An 18,334-nucleotide genomic window follows, 5' to 3' on the forward strand; every position below is an offset into this window, starting at 1 on the left:
TTGAAAAAACATTTAATCGGGAAAGTAACCGGGTAAGCCTAGAGTCCCAGTAAAAGCCTTTTTTTCCTCTTGGTGGAAATGAGCGGGCAGATGGGGACGTTTCGATCGGAAACTTTAGTTGCTGATCTTTCATTCTTCCCGAGGGGATTCGAGATGTTATAGCGCTAGTAAAGCACAGCACATAGAAGAAAAATTCAGGGAAAAACACCGAAGCAACAACAAAAAAACAGGCGAAATGGATTTAAAAGTGCTAGAGGAAAAACAAACCATACCAGAAACTAAGCCCCTCTGTTTTTCCTTTTTCTCGTTACTTAGCACCATTCCGAGACTGGGTTTCAGCGGAAAACCAACGGATTGTGATAGTGGCCCGGTACACCTTAAAGGATGCGAACGAACTTCGACCTTTTTGTTTTTTTTTTTTGCTTTCGTCTCTACATTTACGCCGTCTCTAGTGAAACGAAACAAAACAACAACCACGAGTTAATACTTATACATAGTGCAGCATGATGGTACAGGAATGTTTATGAGAAGGAGAGACATGGCAACGTCACTGCTCAATATTTTATATGTTCGCACTTGTGAGAGCAAAAGCAAAAAACAACCCGCTGGTGTAAAATGACAAACCTCTTGCAAATTTTATTCCAACCCAGGTTGCGTACGACCCATTACAAGGGCAATTTTATTGCAGTAATAGTTTTTGTTTTAGTAATGTTGCTGCGCCTTATCGAACACTTTTTCATTATAACACATTAAAAAATCATTTTGAGAGTTGAAGGTACTGTTAAGGACATTTATTTAGTGTGGAATGAGCTATAAATAAATATTTTTCAAAAATTGTTTTTATTTTTAAAACTTTACATTTTAGTTAACATCCGCCTACTACAGTACACAGTGAAATAAAGTTTCAAAAGATCCGCTATAACTTCAAAAAATTTAGGAAGAACTTTACCTCACACTATGCCTTGTAAAAATATAAAAAATGTAAAATTTTACTCAATAATAGAACACTAAAAAGTGAAGAAATGTTTAATCACAATTAGAACTTAAAGAATGCAAAGCAAATACTTTAAACTTTTTAAATATTTAAACATACAACATGCGTCCAAAATATATACTTCTATTTAAGAGTACAATAATAGAGAACATAATTTCAAAATATGATTCAAAATGTCTAAAAACCATCACAAAACCATAACAAGAAACATACAAACAAAGAGGAGATTAAAAGGAGATAAATGTAATGAGATACATTAAAAATAGACTTGAAATCTAAAGAGATATATAGAAGAGAAAGCACACTATGGCGAATGCGAAAGAACTTCCAAGGAAAGGCTGGAACTTGCAAGTGACTTATTCTGAATGGCATATGATCTTACTAATATTGTGAATAATATTAATCACTTATTTAGTTTGTAACATGTTCGAAAGCTGTGCAGGGATGAAATACAATTATCGGTAAGATTTTGAGACTTTTATAAGGCATGATGGGAAGTATAGGGAAACAATATTAGAGAATAAATTTTTACAACATATTTTGTTGTAACTCCCAAAAATAAAACAATGTTTTATGTGTTTAATATAACAGAATAGTGTTCTTTATAATTTCAACAAAACTTATTACATTTCATAAATCATCTACATTTAAACGTGAGCAAACATTTAAAAAGAATTTGAAAATTTCACTAACCAAGTACTACAAAATCTACTCAAGAATACCTTTTAGTAGTGTCCCAACATAAAAAAGCTCCCTTGTGAATGTGCGTGCGATTCCACCCCCTTCACCTACCATAGCAACAGATCCAAGAAGTTCACCGTTCCGACTCGTACGGGAAATGGGTGGAAAAAGTAGATCAACTCGTCGAACGTACGATTGCTTCCTGTCTTCCAGTCGGTGGAACTCAAGCAAACCTGGGAAGAAAGTGGTATATCTTGCTGGGACAAGGTCCACCTTAACTTTCGTCCCCAAAAACCATTCTCCATCGTAGCACAATCTACGATAAGACATCCTTTTTCTGATGGGCGAAAGAGGCAAAGTACACCTCCCCACACCCCCATAGCCATTCGTAGAGAGTGGGACCAATTCGATCGGTGAAACGAAAATCCTTGAGAGAGTTTAACCACCACCATCTGTCTCCCTGTCCGTTCCCTGTTCCGTACAGTACACAAAACGCACCACACTGAACCTATTGCCGTGCAGGCAGTTTTTCGTACATTTCGGCCTCCTTAGAGCACCGTTTCGCTACTTCCCCGGGCGGAAAACATAACAACAACAACCGTTTGGTGCACTCTCGTGAAGCGCGGGGTTCGCGATACAAAGCCGAAAAACCCGAGCGCCGTGGAAAAGTCGTCGAGTAGGCTGTTTTCGATATTATTTTTCTAGCTCACTTGATTTATCGCACTACACTACTCGCCCACGTGCTACCACTGTTGCTCGGCACTTGGGTGCAGGAAACGACCCAAAATTTTGCCTGTTTTTCTGCTGACTACATACGGGTGGCAGAATGGTAGCAACAATCCGCTAAGGAACGGCAAAATGAGCAGGGAATCGAAGCTTTGAAATAAAACTATGCCCAAGCCCAGAATGGAAAATAAATTTAAACAGTAACGGCAACAATGCTGCCTGCCTTTTTCACTTTTCGCCATAGCTATTGTAATGGATGATACAACGTTTGTCCTTTCTTATCAGTAATATTATTAGGCTTTTGAATCATTGTATTTAAAAATAAATAATAAACTTTCAACCGATTCTAAAATTTAATACAACGGATTTTTTGTATATTAAAAGTACATCAAGCAAAAAACACGCTTAAATTGTGAAAGGCTCACGGAAACCAACGCTAACGGAACTGTACAGAACACAACTCATAGGGCGTTACATTTAATTAATTGCACACGAGATAAGCAGTTGTTCCGATTCTCGTTGCTAGTCGAAACTATATAACTATCTACACGTAATCAAATCAGTTAAGAGCTTGAAGTGCATTTATGCTATTAAATCGTTATACAAGAGCATTGTTAATTTTTTTGTCTTAATTATCAATTTTATTGATAAATCTCAAAATGTATTTATTCTTAACTATTTATTCAGTTTTTAAAATGAATATTTGAACAAAAATAATTTGCGAGGTATAAAAGTGTTAAAAAATATACTTGTTTGAACAGCCGAATAGCTAAAAAGGAAATCAGGTATAAAGAAATTGTTTTTTGCTTAAAAACAATTGGCAATGAACATAAACATATTTTAAAATTATACTTGAGCCGATGGTAGTGAAATTTATTTTTCTATAATGTTTTCTATAATCCTTATAAAATAAAACGTATTAATTATACAGCATATAAACATATAAAAGCAAATTCCGCTCGATTTTTAAAACACCTCATTAATCTACGATACGGCCGTATATCAGTTTTCATTTGATGCATTTTTATTATTGTAAATCATCATTTAAATGAATGCAAACTTCACATCTAAAAGGTCATGTAGTCATCAGTTAGACGAATGCTGAACGTGAATCGAATTATTACCGTTTCATTCAATGTGCCAGAGATCACCATTTTCCACAAACCACTCGACAGTGATTCAGGTAATGCTTCCGTTGGAAAGAGTTTATCCTGTATGTGCATGGATCGCTCAGTTATTGGACATTCGGAGAGTTGCGGAATATTTACAATATCAACTATAACCGTAGGATACTCCTCATGTAAATGGTCTATAAACTCACAAAAACCACCCGTGGGCAGATGCATTGGATAATGCTGAAACTGTTGATTTCCGAGACGGCTTAGAAACACATCAGTTGAGAACTAATTTAAAAAGATAAAGCTCACATAAATCTGATGTTGAGATTTTTTATTTGCTTATTACTCACCACGATCGTATTATCTATTGGTTGTTTTACGTGGACCGTTCCGTTGAGTGTCATCTCTGTCCGATTGAATTTGCGAACGCGCACATCGAAATCAATATACTCATCGCCGAATAACTGCTCGAAACGTTCGTACGCTGCCTTTATAGCAAGAGCCGGCCGTACACAGGCAGCTACCATGCACAACAATAGACACTGCTGCCAACCGAACATCGTATTAGTAAATGTTTTGCTGACAGTTGGTTTCAACGAACCATATATACGGTGACCCACCATTAGGTAATCACAACGGTGTTGCGTTTCGATGATCTCCGCTTAGTCATGTAAAATGATAACAATGAAGATCTAATAAATTGCGAGCCTATCACAGTTGAGCTACACTGGCAACATCAATAGTACCAGCACTAATTGTAATTCGTGCAAAAAGATACATTTATTCGATAGTATTTCCTTGTTTTGTTTAGTTTGGCTAGGGAACTGCATTCAAATATACTTCAAACAGAGACAGACTCACTTCCTAGATAGCTAGACATTCTCGAGTTGCATGGATATTTCCTTTTAAATAATTTTTTTATCGTGACAAAATAGTCGTCACTTAAACGAATGCTGACCATAAGTTTGATAACTTCAACGTCAGTTTAACTGTGAATACCTATTTTATGATATGATCTCTCCAATGACACAACCGTCGGATACTCCTCAAGCATTTGGTTTAGAAACTCACATATATTAGCCGGTGGTAGGTGTAGTTTAGAATTAGCAAACTGTTGATTCAAGAGACGACTTGAGCACTAGTTGGATAAAGAAAAGAAAACCATGATGCATGTTTTAAAAATTTCGAATTAAAAATTATTAAAAATGGAGCAATACTCACCACGAGCGTTTGATCTTTAACTTGATTGATTTAAATGGTTGAGAGTCATCCAAGCTTCCCAAACTTCTTCATGTCCAACTGTTCCACACGCTCGAACTTTTCCCTTGCTAATAAGACGGTACACCAGTCGTCAACAAGAGCGATTGCCAGGTCAACATTGTCTCCTCTAGTGGTAGTATTGGTCAAATTATGCTTATAATACAAAGCAGCTTTTAATTGTCGAAAAGAAATCTTTATACTAGCAATGTCTTTAGCAATTTAGCAATTAATTTAACTTAATTTAAAATTAATCTATTGCCTATTTTCCCTAATAAAAAGTAAATGAAGAAATGCAGTGTATTCATTGAGACCAGAACAACAGTCAACGTGACATTGTGTACTTCTGCTATTCGCCAATAGGTGGCGCTAGTGAGAACAACCAACACATTGCACACAATTTTAAATTAGGGTATCATACAATTTTATTTCAACTTTTGATTTTACTTGTATTTTTACAATTAAATATTATAATAAACTACACAAAAAATTGTAAAATAATGTTGTGGTAATTCATGTCAATTATAATATGCCAATAGCTTAAACATATTAATTATAATAATCGAAAATATTCTACTTCTATCAACTGTTGATATTTTATTCAATATTCCCAAAACCCTTTCACCCCTAAGTGACGCTTATGTAAATAATTTTTGGTTAAATAAATATCCTTCCAGCGCTAAGTATTATTCAATTTCGCAAGTCCTAAATTAAACAATAATAAGTTATTGAAATAAATTACTCCACTTCGAACAAACTTTCATCCGAAGTAATCTTTTTCATACACTTTCATCACCATCTGATAGCTTAGTTTTTCCTCCTCTTGTAACCTGCCGCTTATTACAATTTTCCACAACCCTGTTGGACAAACTGGTGGCAAGACGGAGGATGGGAATGGCTTATCGAGTATAAATACATCCCGTACCGTTACCGGACATTCGTTTAACTCCGGTACGTTCACAATGTCCCGTATATGCTCCTCGTACATGTTGTGTAGATTGTCGAAAAAATTACAAAACCCACTCGTTGGCAGTTTGGCCGGGTAGTGATTGAACTGCTGATTTCCCAACCGACTGTGAAACATGTCCGTGTGAAACTGGATGATGAAATTGAAAATAGATTTTTAAAACGTTTGAAATACTGCTTACAATGTGATTTTTAGACTCACCACAAGATCATTGGATATTGGCTGCCGTATGGATATCGTGCCGTTCAGTGCCGTCATCGTATGATTAAACTTACGAACTCAAAGCTTCATATCTACTATATCAAATCCATTGAACTGTTCAAACTGTTCGAATAATATTTCCAAACATAATGTATCTCCCAATAAAGCTATGCATAAAATTAATTTCCTGATGGTAGCCACCATATTTCTTAATACACGTAGCTTTGACGATTGAAATGCAACTGATTCTAATGCATACTGCAATGATTCTAATGTGGAAATTCAGTAGTTGTTTTAGCAATGAACACACATCGTAGATAATCAGTTGAAATCTACACGAACCATGAATGATTCAGAATTAAGGTCTGCAAAGTGTAACGAGCGACGAGCGGCACATATTTGTTTACTATTGCACATACTCAAATACAATCTCTCGAACGTATTTTACTACCAACAGTAACTGGATTTAATAGATACTAACGAGCTATTCGATGGCAATCTGAATTATCTTCGAAGGTATTCTTGCACCTACAACATATAATTACATCGCATCGTAATTCAAGCTCTTGAATGAAAATTCACGTGAGATTTTAATATTGATCTACTAGTTCTTTTGAGGATGAAAAAGTATTTAATATTTTTGGTACTTTTGGAGCATTATTGATGAAACGGTGCAATGCCGAACTTTGTTGTCTAATGTATAAAACTCTTTATTGAATATCCCCTAAATATTGAATCTATTCGTCTTGAAATTTTTAAGTAAGATACTCTACCAGTTGGTATACTTTTCCTGCGTTACTAAAGACTTATTGCAAGATGATCACAAAGTCACCTTCCATCAAAATAACGATGGCTCTGCAAAACGTCTGCAAGCATCGACTGTCATCAATCTAAAGAACATCGCTAGAATAGTTGTATTACACCATTTAACTTTTGAAATCTGGCTTGAATCAACACATTTAATTGAACTTTCCCCGTACCATCATCAGCATATCCTATTGTTAGTTCATTCAAAACCCAAGATAACCAGAGCTGTTAGTGATTGAGCAATTCCAAAAATTATAGAAAATACTCATAGAATTAATTCATTCATTTCTTCACAATATCGCATTGTGAAATTAAATTAAATTGATACCTATGACTATAAGTAATCTACATCTAATATATCAAATCCATTGAACTGTTCAAACTGTTCGAATAATATTTCCAAACAAGTGGACGTCTCTGTTAATAATACTGTACATAAGATTAATTTTCCTATAGTAACAACCATATTTCTTAATGTTAGTAACTTCCTCGGTTTAAACGAAACTGTTCGAATACATACATGTAAACGAATCACAGATTCATACCGGAAAAAGAATTCATTTGCACCGTAGTAAAGTTTGATAATCAATTACAATGAGCGTGAGCGCTCCAGGCAATTATCCAGATATCGTAATCAACAAGCATTACACATGCAATGTGGAGCAGAAGCTGTTACACTGTAGTCATAATTTAAAACAACCATTCGAGGTACCATTTTGTACCATATTAACTGGTTAATCGGTCCAACATGCTGCTCGTCTTATTTTCCTTCTCACTAGTAGTTATTTCCTTGCAAGGAATACAAGTGGATTTCGAACGATTCGAACAGCACTCGGGTTTCAATTTCTATAACAGTTCGCTGCGGGTTCGTAAGTACAACCGAACCATGATAACACTCAATGGAACATTGCAAATAGTATCACATCTCAGCAGAAACTTAACGGTATGCAATCAGTAAATCATTTTATACTTTTCATTAATTGTATTTCCACTTGTGCGTTGAAATGTCTTACAGATATCGACGGATTTTTTCCACAGCAGTCGCGGTAATCAACAGTTTAATTACTATCCGGTAAAGTTACCTACCCAGGACGTGTGTGATTTTATGAAAAACTTTTACGCCGATTACAGTGAGTATGTTGAGGATATGGTCAACATGCCGGAGAAGGGCGAATGTCCGATCGTACCACGTACTATTTACGTTACCAACAAAGTCTTCCCGGCCAAAGCGATACCACCCTTTTTCCCACCAGGCTTGTGGAAGGTGCACCTAATTAATACGCTCAACAACGTCGAGGTGGTACGGTTCGAAATAATAGCCAAGGTGACAAACGATTTCCTCTAATGAACTGTTCGGCGCGTCCGATAGGAGCAGAATGAACCCATTGTAAAGAAAAAGAGAATTTATTTATTGTTCAAATATATGCAGCTACACGTGTACTAATAGCTATTAGTACAACAACGCTAAGGCTTGTGTACTAATCGAAGTTTAGTGTGTACTAACAGAGAAGAGTAGCTTTCCGAAGTAACTAATGTTTTATTGTACTAACACATGGACGAGGATGGTCTGTTAATTGTGCTCTGGAGGGCGCAGATTTCCTTGTCTATTTCTATCAAACACTTCCTTATTTATAATTAATATTAAACAAATTAACAAGCTTATCAAGATGTACGATAACATGGTAAAATTATATTTACGTGAGCCATTTTTAGGCAAAAACAAGTTAGATATGTGGTTAGAAATGTTAACTCATAGATGATCCAAAGTACATTACAATTACAAATCCAAAAGTGTTCGTGTTCGTGTGTTTATCAAATAAACCACGAACGTATCACGCTCGGACACACGTGAGACATGAATATATCAATCTCGACGAAATAGTCACGTTTAGATTATTACACGCAACTTGTACACTAAATACAACTTTTTTTAAATAAATACATTCCGCAAGTAACGTTTTCAAACACATCGATGCACCAGAGATGGAAAATAGGTGCTTCCGTCAAAGGTTAAAAAGTTTTAATTCTGTCAAGGTGACGAAATATGAAACGGTCAGTGATACGGTCAGTTATAACAGTTAAATTAAGTTTCTGAGATATTTGGTTAAGTTGTTTATCACACATTTAATCAAATAAAAGTAATTAAAACTTATCTAACAATTGCTTATTTTATTCGTTAAGTTAACTGGTTTTAGCAATGATCATTAGGTGAAACGATGTGATTTTTTTCATAGCAATTGTTTCAATAAAGTCGTCTAAACTATGTTGAAACATGCAGGTTCCCTTACTTGTTTGTCCGTTTTACACAATGGCTTGTTGTCCATACTTTATCGCGCCGTACTATCTTCAGTAGCTTTTATAGCTACTGCTCATGCGTGGGTACTTTACACGCTATAGGATTTAATATTCTAAATAAAATTGAGTGTCTATGAAACTTTACTGCAACATGTTGTTTGCATCCGGAAAAGTCACGATGCAGAACATTTGGTTTATACTTGCAATAGCGATCGCACCACTGTCGCTGGGAATACAGGTCGATTTTGAAAATGCAGACCAAATATCGGGATTCGACATAATGGGTCATACGCTGCGGGTTCGCAAGTATAATCGCACCACGATTGTACTGAACGGTACCACTATATTGAAGACGATCCTCAACAATAGCTACCAGGTAACGTAATAGTTCCTTCAATCGCCAATGTCAAAATCTGGTTGTGGTAATACTCAAGTTTTTTCCCATCCCCGACAGCTTTCAACTGATATGTTTCACAGCCCGCTGGGCAATCAGCAATTCAATCACTACCCGATGAAGTTACCCTCTCAGCGAGTGTGTGATTTTCTGAACACACTGCACGATGACTACAGTGAGTATTTGACCAACATTTACAACCTACCGGAGCGTGGGACGTGCCCGATCTACCCGCAAGATGTTTATACGATCGATAAGGTATTCCCTGCTAAGGCGATTCCAGCATTCGTGCCGAAGGGACTTTGGAAAGCATTTATAATCTTCTCACTAGAAGAGGAAGAGGTAGCACGGTTCGTGTGGATCGTTAAGGTTAGCAATGATTTCATTTAAGTTATATATTTGCTAAAAAAAATACATTTAGATGCATTATAATGACAGTAATGATTGCGAATACTAACGACTAATAGTATGTTGCGCTGTTTGTAACTGGTATGCGAAAGTAATAAAATACAATTTCATTTAAAAATGAAAAAAGAACGCTTATAAGAATTTAAAATTTGTTGTAAATTATCTTATATCCACAATATTAACCATGTGACATACTTTCATTGCGATAGTAATTACGTTGGCGGGATGTATCTACTAATTACGAGCCTTTCGTTTACTATCAGTTAGTATTGAAATATATGCACGTGCGATGTTGCTCGATATCTTACACATCAGATTTTACACGTGTCACAAAATATAAACTGTATTGGAAGTACAAATAACATTAAATTGGGAAAAATCCCATCCAATAACAACTGATCTGTGTTGTCAGCAACATGTTAAACGTGTGGCTATTGTTTGTTATAGCCGTGGTATCCATTAAGGGTATCGAAGTAATTTTCGAAAGAATAGAACAATTATCAGGTTTTGATATGTTTCATCATACACTACGTGTACGGAAGTATAATGCTACGACGTCGGTTCTGAATGGTTCGCTTGCGTCTTGCATATCGTTGAACAATAGCTACCAGGTGAGTCAGTTTCGTTTAAAGTTATCATTATTCCTGTTTATCAGTGCATGTTACACCATTTCTCGTAGATATCAACAATCTTCTTTCACAGCAGCCTTGGAAATCAACAATTTAACTACTACCCAATAAAATATCCACCCGGACCGTTATGCGTTTCGCGCGACTTGCTGTACAATGAGTTCAGAAAGTCTTTTACGAATGTGTACAATCTCCCGGAGAAAGGTGTATGCCCGATAGAACCGAGAGAAATTTATTTTCTAGACAAAATATTTCCAACCGAGGTGGTTCCTACATTTGTGTCCGTTGGGCTATGGAAGGTATTTATTATCGTGACGCTAGACAACGTTGAGGTTTCACGATTTGTATTAATTTGTAAAGTAAACAAATACTTTTGATGAGCCTGTGCTAACACAAATCTAGTTGGTAGCTGTCGGTAAACGAGATTAAACATAAGAAAAGATTTGGAAATAAATTTGTATAAATTAGAAAAGATATTGCCGCAATTTTGTCTTTTTTTTTTCCAAGAAGATTGGCTAATACTGACAACATACGGTAACGGTATTAGCAAAATAAATTTGCAAAAACACTTCAAAGATGTCTCAGTTGGGATTTTTGTTTTATTCACCACATTATATATTTTGCCAACAGAAACAATATGCAACTAATTTTTATTTCATAGTTTGTTCAATTGTCAGTAGCCTTCAAAACCAAAGTACAACTCACAATCTCCTTGCCATTAATATATCCGCGCATCAACGCTTTCCATAGACCAGTCCTGAGTACTATCTGCGGTATGACTTCGGTAGGAAATTCGGCATCAAATATGTGCATGTCCCGTTGTGGCATGGGACACTCTCCTTTTTCCGGTACGTTCACGAAAATATGGACGTACTCACCATAGTTTATGTACAAATTATCTAAAAAATCGCATATACCCGCACTTGGAAGTTTCATCGGCAAATGATTGAACTGTTGATTGCCGAGCCGACTGTAAAATACGTCCAAATGGAACTGTAACGTTCAGTGTTTAAAATAGAACATAAGAAATCTATTTGAAAAGTTTCATCTTCAAAAATTCTACTTACCTGATAGTCGTTGGTAGCATACGTCCTCATGTGAATAGTACCGTTTATTACAGAGGACGTTCGGTTGTACTTACGAACACGTAGATTTAACCACACAATTTCTTCACCTAAGGTTTGCTCAAAACTATCAAATGTTAATTTTATACCCAATGCCTGATAATTGCAATAAAGTATAACAATCAGAACTACTATCAGCATTGGTCTACTGAACTCCATTTTGTAAGGAAAATCACTATCAAACTGAGTTTAGTAAAGCGTTGAATGAAAACTTTTATAACATATTTTAATCAAGTAATCGCTAATTGACAACACGTTACACTTGTACAGCCCGGGGATTCTTCTGAAAATTAAAAAGAAACATATACACACAAACTTTACACGTTGCATGCCATTGTGATATTGTAGTTGATCTGATTGTTGTTTTTGTATCTGATTGCCTTTCCGTTTTTGGCACATTTGGGTTGGTTTCCGACAGGCACATTACATGGGTGTTGTCCATTAAACGATAAGCACGAAGAAGAGAACACTATGGAATATGCATTCAACATATGTTAGCGTTTTTTTAATATGCAATTTCAGTGAATTTTTACAAAATTCCTGCTCAAAATGTTTACATTGTAAATTAAAATAATTATAATAAAAATACACGTCACACAAATTGTTTTAAGTTTCATGTATACATGATTCCATAACAGTACCTTAACGAAATCATCAAGCAAGTTTTGTTCAATCATTTCCACGTAACAACATCATTTCAATTGGAGACTTTTGCATTTATTCTTTAACATAATAATTTACAAAACCACAACAACTCGTGAAATCTCTTCCCTCAATTGTCAGTAGCTTTTAAAATTATGTAATAGCTAATGGCCTCCTTTCCATCAAGATTACAGCTTACTACCGCTTTGTACAAACCATTCCTTACTATTAAAGGCGGTACGACTTCGGAAGGAAATTCGGTATCAATCACGTACATGTCTCGTATTTTAACGGGACATTCACCTTCTTCTGGCCCATTCACATAATAGCTCATGTACCCGGGATAGTTTTTGTATACATGATCAATAAAGTCACATAATGCCGCGGTCGGAAGTTTCATTGGCAAATGGTTAAACTGTTGATTACCGAGCCGACTGTAGAATATATCTAACTGACACTGTAATGAAGAATTTCAATAAAGAAACTAATCATATCGTTTTCATAAATTGTATGCCAACATTCACCGTACCTGGTAATCGTTAGTTAACTCCTTATACATGTGAATAGTACCGTTTAGAACCGTTGAAGTTCTGTTATACTTTCTCACGCGTATATCAGTCCGCGCAATGTCCTGTCCTAGAGTTTGTTCAAAACTGTCAAACGTTAATTTTACACCAATCACTTGACAGTGGCAAGATAGCAGTAGAATCAACGAAATAACTACAATTGATCTACCTAACTCCATTTTGTAAAGTCTGTCAAGCTGACTGTACAAAGCATCCCGATGAAATCTTTTATATCCTATTCTAATCAAGCAATCTTTAATTCACGACACGTTACACACTTACGTCCGGTCGTTATCCAGAAAATAAAAAAAACATATTACAAGTAGGACGCAATTGTGATATTGTAGTTTATTGATCTGATTACCTTTTTTGGAAAGCTTTGCATTTATGAATGTTTCTACAGGCACATTAAATGGGTGCTGTCCTTTAAACGATTAGGTTTAGGTTAGATGTAGAATAAGTTTAGTATTAAATAAACACAATCATATGTAAGTGTTTCTCAATATGCTTTTACAGCGGATGTTTACAAAATTCTTACTCGGAATGTTTACAGTGTAAATTGAAATACTTACATTACTTACTACTTACTTACTCGGCACAGAAATCGTTTTAAGTCTCATGCATAAATCATCCCATAACAATCAAGCAATTTTTTGCTTAATCTTTTCCACGTAACAACATCATTACAATTGGAACATTTTGTTTTTATTTTTTAACATAATAATTTACAAACTACAACAACATTGCAACTCTTGAAACCACTACTGTTAAACTAAACTAAACTAAACTAAAAAATCGACGCGCCTTTTCAACTTTTAACACTTAACCTTTATTTCTCTAGTCTCTTCTGGTGCAGAAATGGTACCTACACGATGCCCGTCCGTCACTCTTCGGTAACGTCACTCTTGCGTACTGTCAGTTACGTTACGTCAGGGGTGAACAACTACCGACTCCGTTGTTATACTATAACGACTCCCTTTGCTCAATTGTCAGAAGCTTTTAAAATTATATAATAGCTAATAATTTCCTTTCCATCGTGATGACAACTTATTACTGCCTTGTACAAACCATTCCTTACAATTAATGGCGGTATGGCTTCGGAAGGAAATTCGGTATCAAACATGTGTATGTCTCGTACTTTTATGGGACATTCACCTTCTTCTGGCCCATTCACAAAATAGCCCATATACCCAGGATAGTTTTTGTATATGTAATCTATAAAGTCACATATTCCCGCGGTTGGAAGTTTCATCGGCATGTGGTTGAACTGTTGATTACCGAGCCGGCTGTAGAATACATCTAACTGATACTGGAACGAAAATTTCGATCAAGAAATTAATAAATCTTTCAACAACACACCGGTTTTGCAAACTTTCTTCCAATAGTCACCGTACCTGATACTCGTTGGTACCCTCCCGATACATGTGAATAGTACCGTTTGCAACTGTTGATGTTCGGTTATACTTTCTGATGCGTATATCACACCACAAAACATCCTGTCCTAGAGTTTGTTCAAAGCTTTCCAGCGTTATTTTTATACCGGACGTCTGATGGTCGCAACAGAGCAATACAATTATAAATATAATCACCAATGGTCGACTGAACTCCATTTTGTAAAAAAACAAACTTACAAACTGAGTGTATAAAAGCGTCGGAAACAATATTTTATACCATGTTTTTATCAACTAATCTCTAATTGACAATACATGAAAATACACGTAGCACGAGATTGTGATATTGTAGTTGAAAGTTCTGGTTGTTACTTCGTTTTTGATGGATGATAGCAGTACATTTTTATCATCACTTTTTTCTAGTAACAGTTACCGCATGAACATATGTTAGTATTTATAGCAGTGTCTCTTCGTTGCTGAAATACATTATACTTTTTTCGATAATAATCATCTTCAACACGATATACTACAGCGTAATAGCGTCATAGAATTTGACCTATTTTTTTGATAAATTTTATTTAATGAAATATGTTCAATTAATTATGCCTGTTGCCAATGCGTTAACATCTAAGGGGTTTTCAAATGTCATAGTCCAAACATCTTTGAAAAACTCTGTAAATTAGACGCGAGACAAGCGAAAAATAGCATATAATAAATCGCCCATACCAATATGTCAAACTTACCGAATGACTAAATTAAGAACTGCTAGTATTCCCTAAAATTCCCCTTTTTATTCATGAAATACGGCCTTGCCGTGCCTCTTAAGATACCCTATAAATGAAATGAGAGTTAAGGGTAATTTAATTAGATTTATCTCACTGGGTTATTTGGCTCAAAACAAAACGATAACGATCATTATTTAATTGCCGATCTATACTACTCACTTCGTTCAAATATCCATAGCTTTTACAATCGTAGTATATCTTAAGATCTCCTTTCCATGAAGATATCCACGTATAACGGCTTTGTACAAACCATGCCTTAGAACTACGGACGGTACGGCGTCGGTAGGAAATTCCATATCAAACACGTGCATGTCTCGTTTTCTGATGGGACATTCGCCTTCTTGTGGTCCATTTACAAAGATATTGGAGTACTTAGGATGGTTTTTGCATAAATAATCTGCAAAATCACATAATTACACACATAAATTACACGTCCGCTGCACACTTTTATACCATGTTCTTATCACAAAATCTATTATCAACAAAACATTGGACATATCATGCAATTGAGAAATTTAAACTATTATTTAGATGCTGTGTACATTTTAAATTACACCACAAGTACATTAATTGCAAGTTGCTCATCGAACGAATTTTCTGATAACGGCTACGGCACGCAAAGGAGAAAGATCGTAGTACTTTCGACCGATGTATAGTATAGTGCATGTGTCATCATTGTCGAATGTTGTCCTTTATTAAGAAAAATTTTATTCGTGCTTGGCATACTCTATCTTTTCCAAACTACAGCGCTGTTTCAACTGCACCCTTTTTCTTTCATCTTTTGAATTGTTCTTCCACACAAAGCAACAACATTACAACTATTAACACGACTCACCCGGTTCAGATATCAGTTGCTTTTAAAATCATAGAAAAGCTCAAGACCTCCGTTCCATGAAGCACACAACTTACTAACGCTTTGTACAAACCATTCCTTACAAGTAATGGCGGCACTGCTTCGGAAGGAAATTCTTTATCAAATACGTGGACATCTCGTACCTTGATCGGACATTCACCTTCTTGTGGTCCATTCTCAAAAAAGCTCATGTACCCGGGATAGTTTTTATATATATGATCTATAAAGTTACAAAATCCCGCAGTTGGAAGCTTCATCGGCATGTGGTTAAACTGTTGATTACCGAGCCGGCTGTAGAATACATCTAACTGATACTGGAACGTAAATTTAAATCAAGAAATTAATAAACCACATCTGTTGCGAACGCGACATATTATCATAGAACGAACATGCAAGAACTTTAAGTAATCATAAGAAGGTAGGACGGTCATGACGCGATACGTATAAACAAAGACAAACCAGAACGCGTTCAGACCTTAAGCGTTATGCGAGAATCAAAACATAATACGGTCACAGCGCGACGCGCGAAAACATAAACAATCAGCGCGCGTTCTGATCTTAAGCGTTAGGTCGTACGTTCAGGCGATCATGTTCGGGCACCGGATATCGCAAACCGAGAATCAAAATAAATACTGATAATGCATTATGGGTGCTGTTGTCATGAATGCGAAATCGCATCTTAAAACGGTCATGGCGCGCTACGCATAAGCGTAAACAAACTCGGAAGTATGTTGGGATAAACATATGAATTTCGAACCGTAAGCGTAAATTGATCATGCTCACGCGCCAGCGAGGAAATCATAACAATCAATATAAAAGCAGAGGAAGCATTACGAACGCTATGATCAACGCTATGCGATCAAACTCAAATGCTATCGTATGGAGATGATTTCATCTCGTTTTAATCCCTTCATCTCACTCTTACTTTTAAAATCCAGAATCCATATTTAGTATATAAGTCAGAAGAAATTACGAATAAAGGCTCTCTTGCAATCTAAACCTCAAACGGGCGAGTTCGAAGCTCATTACTCCGTCTTAGGTTCTGGCTAATCGGATACCCACGAAGATCCACAGCTAGATACTTGTTCTGGTTAACCCAGAAGAAAAGGCTAGTTGTCTTGATCCAAGTTGATCTGAAAAGCCATCTTCCGGCAGAGCAGTCCGCGTCGTCTAAGTCCGCATTGCAAAGCTACGACAGTCCACGGCTAGATACTTGTTCTGGTTAACCCAGAAGAAAAGGCTAGTCGTCCTGACTCAAGTAACTTTGACACTTGCCATCTTTCGGCACGACCGCAACGCCAAATTACGAAAGTCCACAGCTAGATACTTGTTCTGGATAATCCAGAAGCAAAGGCTAGTTGTCCTGATTCGAATGATTTGGCAATCGCCGTTTTCCGCAAGAGAAGTGCGATAGTTCCGCGACGCGAAAAGAAGCTAGCGCAAGAGCTTCAAGTTGACTATACTTCGCGTAGTCAACTCTGTACGGCGGACCCCGTAGTCCGATTTGTTCCCGTCAGCAACAACATCGGTTTTATAAAACTTTCTTCCAACATTTTCCGTACCTCGTAGTCGTTAGTTATCTCTTTAGACATGTAAACAGTACCATTTGCAACCGTTGATGTTCGGTTATACTTTCTGACGCGTATATCAGTCCACGCGATGTCCTGACCTAGAGTTTGTTCAATACTTTCAAACCTTATTTTTAAACCAAACGCTTGATAGTGGCAAGATAGCAGTACAATCAACAAAATAACTACCACTGGTCTACTAAACTCCATTATGTAAAGAAAATCACTGGAAAACTGAATAGATACAAATGGCCGGTGAGAACTTTTATACCATATTCCTCAACACAATTAACAGAATATTGGACATAGCACGCAATTGTTAACAGAGCTGTCACTCACTCTTAGAATGCTGTTTGCGTTTTTAATTGCATCACAAGTACATTAATTACAAGATGTACATTAAAAGATTGCTAATATCTTTTCACATCATAGTTTTGGCACGAAAAAGCAAAAGATAGCAATACTTTTTATCATTAAATATTTGCAGTGCTTGTTTCATATTTCTCCCATTTGTTTTTTTTTATTTATATTTAAATGCTACATAGTGTAATAGTGTTTTAAAATTTAAAAAAAATTCATTTCATCCATGCACATTACACAAACTTTTCAAGCTAAACATACAACTCACGCTTACATTCTACTTGACACATTACAACAACATTTCAACTATTTATTCGACTCACCCACAGTTCAAATCTCCATAGCTTTTACAATCATAGTATATCTTAAGAACTCATTTCCAAGGAAATAACCGCGTACAACGCCTTTGTACAAACCATTCCTTACAAGTAATGGCGGTACGACTTCGGAAGGAAATCCGGTATCAAACACGTGTATGTCTCGTACTTTGATAGGACATTCGCCTTCTTCTGGTCCATTCACAAAGTATCTCATGTATCCAGGATAATTTTTGTATATATGATCTACA

At 36.1% G+C, this 18,334-nt stretch overlaps 9 protein-coding genes across 9 annotated transcripts; 3 read left to right on the forward strand and 6 right to left on the reverse strand.

Annotated features, from left to right (window-relative positions):
• Nucleotides 1-3,403: 3,403 nt before the first annotated feature.
• Nucleotides 3,404-4,392, reverse strand: LOC125764546 (uncharacterized). The gene is made up of 2 exons (XM_049428904.1): nucleotides 3,870-4,392; nucleotides 3,404-3,804 (listed from the first exon to the last, which is right to left on the reverse strand). The coding sequence occupies exons 1-2, from the start codon at nucleotides 4,140-4,142 to the stop codon at nucleotides 3,469-3,471; spliced, it is 609 nt and encodes a 202-aa protein (XP_049284861.1). The 5' UTR covers nucleotides 4,143-4,392; the 3' UTR covers nucleotides 3,404-3,468.
• Nucleotides 4,393-5,396: 1,004 nt separating this feature from the next.
• LOC125764569 (uncharacterized) lies at nucleotides 5,397-6,325 on the reverse strand. Its single transcript, XM_049428935.1, has 2 exons — nucleotides 5,945-6,325; nucleotides 5,397-5,872 (listed from the first exon to the last, which is right to left on the reverse strand). The coding sequence occupies exons 1-2, from the start codon at nucleotides 5,999-6,001 to the stop codon at nucleotides 5,537-5,539; spliced, it is 393 nt and encodes a 130-aa protein (XP_049284892.1). The 5' UTR covers nucleotides 6,002-6,325; the 3' UTR covers nucleotides 5,397-5,536.
• Nucleotides 6,326-7,273: 948 nt separating this feature from the next.
• LOC125764557 (uncharacterized) lies at nucleotides 7,274-8,839 on the forward strand. The gene is made up of 2 exons (XM_049428919.1): nucleotides 7,274-7,694; nucleotides 7,767-8,839. The coding sequence occupies exons 1-2, from the start codon at nucleotides 7,500-7,502 to the stop codon at nucleotides 8,094-8,096; spliced, it is 525 nt and encodes a 174-aa protein (XP_049284876.1). The 5' UTR covers nucleotides 7,274-7,499; the 3' UTR covers nucleotides 8,097-8,839.
• A 173-nt stretch (nucleotides 8,840-9,012) lies between these two features.
• LOC125764549 (uncharacterized) lies at nucleotides 9,013-10,066 on the forward strand. Its single transcript, XM_049428909.1, has 2 exons — nucleotides 9,013-9,422; nucleotides 9,501-10,066. The coding sequence occupies exons 1-2, from the start codon at nucleotides 9,180-9,182 to the stop codon at nucleotides 9,828-9,830; spliced, it is 573 nt and encodes a 190-aa protein (XP_049284866.1). The 5' UTR covers nucleotides 9,013-9,179; the 3' UTR covers nucleotides 9,831-10,066.
• A 5-nt stretch (nucleotides 10,067-10,071) lies between these two features.
• Nucleotides 10,072-10,953, forward strand: LOC125764558 (uncharacterized). The gene is made up of 2 exons (XM_049428920.1): nucleotides 10,072-10,459; nucleotides 10,528-10,953. The coding sequence occupies exons 1-2, from the start codon at nucleotides 10,265-10,267 to the stop codon at nucleotides 10,852-10,854; spliced, it is 522 nt and encodes a 173-aa protein (XP_049284877.1). The 5' UTR covers nucleotides 10,072-10,264; the 3' UTR covers nucleotides 10,855-10,953.
• A 61-nt stretch (nucleotides 10,954-11,014) lies between these two features.
• LOC125764555 (uncharacterized) lies at nucleotides 11,015-12,368 on the reverse strand. The gene is made up of 2 exons (XM_049428917.1): nucleotides 11,545-12,368; nucleotides 11,015-11,470 (listed from the first exon to the last, which is right to left on the reverse strand). The coding sequence occupies exons 1-2, from the start codon at nucleotides 11,758-11,760 to the stop codon at nucleotides 11,144-11,146; spliced, it is 543 nt and encodes a 180-aa protein (XP_049284874.1). The 5' UTR covers nucleotides 11,761-12,368; the 3' UTR covers nucleotides 11,015-11,143.
• Nucleotides 12,369-12,371: 3 nt separating this feature from the next.
• On the reverse strand, nucleotides 12,372-13,072 carry LOC125764554 (uncharacterized). The gene is made up of 2 exons (XM_049428916.1): nucleotides 12,773-13,072; nucleotides 12,372-12,700 (listed from the first exon to the last, which is right to left on the reverse strand). The coding sequence occupies exons 1-2, from the start codon at nucleotides 12,986-12,988 to the stop codon at nucleotides 12,374-12,376; spliced, it is 543 nt and encodes a 180-aa protein (XP_049284873.1). The 5' UTR covers nucleotides 12,989-13,072; the 3' UTR covers nucleotides 12,372-12,373.
• A 44-nt stretch (nucleotides 13,073-13,116) lies between these two features.
• On the reverse strand, nucleotides 13,117-14,528 carry LOC125764552 (uncharacterized). Its single transcript, XM_049428912.1, has 2 exons — nucleotides 14,204-14,528; nucleotides 13,117-14,118 (listed from the first exon to the last, which is right to left on the reverse strand). Exons 1-2 carry the CDS (start codon nucleotides 14,417-14,419, stop codon nucleotides 13,792-13,794), a joined length of 543 nt encoding a protein of 180 aa, XP_049284869.1. The 5' UTR covers nucleotides 14,420-14,528; the 3' UTR covers nucleotides 13,117-13,791.
• A 1,210-nt stretch (nucleotides 14,529-15,738) lies between these two features.
• On the reverse strand, nucleotides 15,739-17,773 carry LOC125764553 (uncharacterized). The gene is made up of 2 exons (XM_049428915.1): nucleotides 17,401-17,773; nucleotides 15,739-16,152 (listed from the first exon to the last, which is right to left on the reverse strand). Exons 1-2 carry the CDS (start codon nucleotides 17,614-17,616, stop codon nucleotides 15,826-15,828), a joined length of 543 nt encoding a protein of 180 aa, XP_049284872.1. The 5' UTR covers nucleotides 17,617-17,773; the 3' UTR covers nucleotides 15,739-15,825.
• Nucleotides 17,774-18,334: the final 561 nt, after the last annotated feature.

Source organism: Anopheles funestus, chromosome 2RL (genome assembly GCF_943734845.2).
Source record: "Anopheles funestus chromosome 2RL, idAnoFuneDA-416_04, whole genome shotgun sequence".
Taxonomy (NCBI): domain Eukaryota; kingdom Metazoa; phylum Arthropoda; class Insecta; order Diptera; family Culicidae; genus Anopheles; species Anopheles funestus.